The sequence below is a fragment of the Cynoglossus semilaevis genome, unplaced genomic scaffold, assembly GCF_000523025.1.
Source record: "Cynoglossus semilaevis isolate Cse_v1.0 unplaced genomic scaffold, Cse_v1.0 C19021000, whole genome shotgun sequence".
Taxonomy (NCBI): domain Eukaryota; kingdom Metazoa; phylum Chordata; class Actinopteri; order Pleuronectiformes; family Cynoglossidae; genus Cynoglossus; species Cynoglossus semilaevis.
Window position 1 is genome coordinate 1 of NW_007588493.1, and position 762 is coordinate 762.

The 762-nt window shown below is 45.8% G+C and overlaps 1 protein-coding gene across 1 annotated transcript; it reads left to right on the forward strand.

Moving 5' to 3' along the window:
• Positions 1–6: 6 nt before the first annotated feature.
• Positions 7–743, forward strand: LOC103399429 (cAMP-dependent protein kinase type I-alpha regulatory subunit-like). The gene is made up of 3 exons (XM_008338118.3): positions 7–183; positions 294–461; positions 596–743. Exons 1-3 carry the CDS (start codon positions 10–12, stop codon positions 689–691), a joined length of 438 nt encoding a protein of 145 aa, XP_008336340.1. The 5' UTR covers positions 7–9; the 3' UTR covers positions 692–743.
• The last annotated feature ends 19 nt before the right edge of the window (positions 744–762 follow it).

A 762-nucleotide genomic window follows, 5' to 3' on the forward strand; every position in this document is an offset into this window, starting at 1 on the left:
AGAATAAAGATGGCATCCAGCAACCTAAGTGCTGAGGAGGAGCGGAGCCTGATGGAATGCGAGCAGTACGTCCAGAAGCACAACATCCAGCAGCTGCTGAAAGATTGCATCATCCAGCTGTGCACAGCACGGCCGGAACGACCCATGGCTTTTCTGAGAGAGCACTTTGAAAAACTAGAGAAGGTGACAGTGAATGATGTAGAACATACCAAAGAGAGAGAGTTTTGAACCGCAAGCTAATGTTGGGCCTGTATTATAAAGGATGTATTAATATAACATCTGCTGTCATGCAGGAGGAGGCTAAAAAGGTGGCTCCACAGCACAAGGCCAACTCTGTGTCAGACTCTCGTGAGGATGAAGTGTCTCCACCCATGAACCCTGTGGTCAGAGGTCGGAGCCGGAGAGGAGCGATCAGTGCCGAGGTGTACACGGAGGAAGACGCCGCCTCGTATGTCAGAAAGGTGATGCTGCTGTTCAAATGAACTTAACAGAATATGATAAATGTAAAAAATAAAAATAAAAAAGAGTGAATGTAAAGTAAGTAAGTAAACAGTTCTCAACCAGTTGACCTTCAACTTTTATTTTTATAAACCAGGTGGTTCCTAAAGACTACAAGAGTATGGCAGCTCTGGGCAAAGCCATGGAGAAGAACGTGCTGTTTGCTCACCTGGATGACAATGAGAGAAGGTGAGTGCAACAAACATCTCACTTCATCTTCTGGAATCTGGCAGAGTCGTCTGCTGAGAAGTTCCTCAGCTCATT

What these genes read in the sequence shown, in the direction of transcription:
- LOC103399429 (XM_008338118.3), top strand. Translation starts at nt 10, where the DNA reads ATGGCATCCAGCAACCTAAGTGCTGAGGAGGAGCGGAGCCTGATGGAA. An exon ending in ACTTTGAAAAACTAGAGAAG is followed by an intron (nt 184 to 293) that starts GTGACAGTGAAT and finishes GCTGTCATGCAG; the next exon opens with GAGGAGGCTAAAAAGGTGGC. An exon ending in CCGCCTCGTATGTCAGAAAG is followed by an intron (nt 462 to 595) that starts GTGATGCTGCTG and finishes TTTATAAACCAG; the next exon opens with GTGGTTCCTAAAGACTACAA.